This window comes from Capsicum annuum, unplaced genomic scaffold, assembly GCF_002878395.1.
Source record: "Capsicum annuum cultivar UCD-10X-F1 unplaced genomic scaffold, UCD10Xv1.1 ctg23574, whole genome shotgun sequence".
Lineage (NCBI taxonomy): Eukaryota > Viridiplantae > Streptophyta > Magnoliopsida > Solanales > Solanaceae > Capsicum > Capsicum annuum.
The window spans coordinates 1-1493 of NW_025829724.1; the positions used below are offsets into that span (position 1 = coordinate 1).

Sequence of the window (1493 nt, forward strand, 5' to 3'; positions counted from 1 at the left end):
AATTAAATGTGGACGGTTCACATAAATTAGAGCAAAACAATTAATCTGTGTCTTATAAATAGAAGAAGTTAGCAAGAAGGATATACAAATAATCATCAAAACAAATTAGAGTCCATAAAGATGAAGACCATATTAATATTACTCTTTCTCTCCCTTGCAATAATCCTTCCCTTGTCAGCCTTGGCAACTTGCGCCACCAATGACACTCTCGACAACCAACTATTGATAAATGTACTCGATACTAATGGTAATCCCCTCAACAAAAGCAGTAGGTACTGGATAACTCCGGTCTACTACACTATGAACGGTGGAGGCGTACGTGTTGTTAATCTTGGTAGTGATCTAAAACAAACCACTATGTGTCCTACATCTGTAGTACAATCTCACTCCCCTTCAGACAATGGTATCGCGGTTTATTTTACACCTAAGAATCCTAAATATGAAAAGATTGTGGTGTCCACTCCGTTAAACATCCAGTTCTATTTTGATTATCCTTTGTGTAGGAACCTAACCGTGTGGAAGGTTGACAACCTTGTAACGGAATTGCCACACACCATAAGCACAGGTGCAAAGTTGGGAAATCCCAACGATTTGAGCAGTTGGTTCCAAATTAAGCCTCTAGGTAGAAATTATAAGCTAGTGTTCTGTCTCCAAGGCACTAGTTATTGCCAAAACATTGGAATCGTCCCCCAAAGTGGATATCATCGTTTGGTTCTCTCAAAGAACCCAAAGCCCTTTGTGTTCAAACTGGATGATAGAATTGGAATGGCCGCCGAAGCATGATCGTCATGTTATGCCTAGATCTACTCTAGGTCATGTGGACTTTGTCCCGTTGCATGGATGTAAAAATTAATTCGAATGTAATGGAGTCTATGTTATGCCTAGATCTACTCTATGTAATGTATAATGCATAGATGCAGGGACTTTGTCCCATTGCATGGATGTAAAACTTAATAATAAGGCCTTAGTCATCTACCAACTCTTAAACTTGTTTCGAAATTTTACTTGGACTCCGTACCTGTCCTTTGTATCTATTGAATACTTCAACCCCGGTGATTTGGACCATTTGAATATTTTTTTTGACAATCAACTAAACGTATAAAACGTGTGAATATACTCACGCTGACGTGACTATTTGACAAATAAAATGTTGACTTGTGTCATGTGAGTTCAAAAAATTAATTTAAAATGTATTACATAATTTTCTTTAAAAAGAAAATTATATTTAAATTAAAAAAAAAAAGAAAAAAACAAAATTGTAACTCATTTTTTCAGCCTTTCTTAGAAAACCCGTCGGAGCCACCACCTCCTTCGACTTTTTTCTTCTTTATACACAACAAAAATAGCATCCAGATAACACAAAGCCGCTACCACTACTTCCTTCCCCTTTTTTCTTCTTTATGCATAACAAAGATAGCACCCAAATAACGAAATTGGTCATCGTCATCTTCACCCTCCTCTTAATTTCTGCACTTTTTTGTTCAAAAAATAGT

General features: G+C 36.6%; 1 protein-coding gene across 1 annotated transcript; it reads left to right on the plus strand.

The window, feature by feature from the left end:
* Positions 1-120: 120 nt before the first annotated feature.
* On the plus strand, positions 121-783 carry LOC124890737 (kunitz trypsin inhibitor 3-like). The gene has a single exon (XM_047402533.1). The coding sequence runs from the start codon at positions 121-123 to the stop codon at positions 781-783; it is 663 nt and encodes a 220-aa protein (XP_047258489.1).
* Positions 784-1493: the final 710 nt, after the last annotated feature.

Coding starts and splice junctions, on each gene's coding strand:
- LOC124890737 (XM_047402533.1), top strand. CDS start 121: ATGAAGACCATATTAATATTACTCTTTCTCTCCCTTGCAATAATCCTT.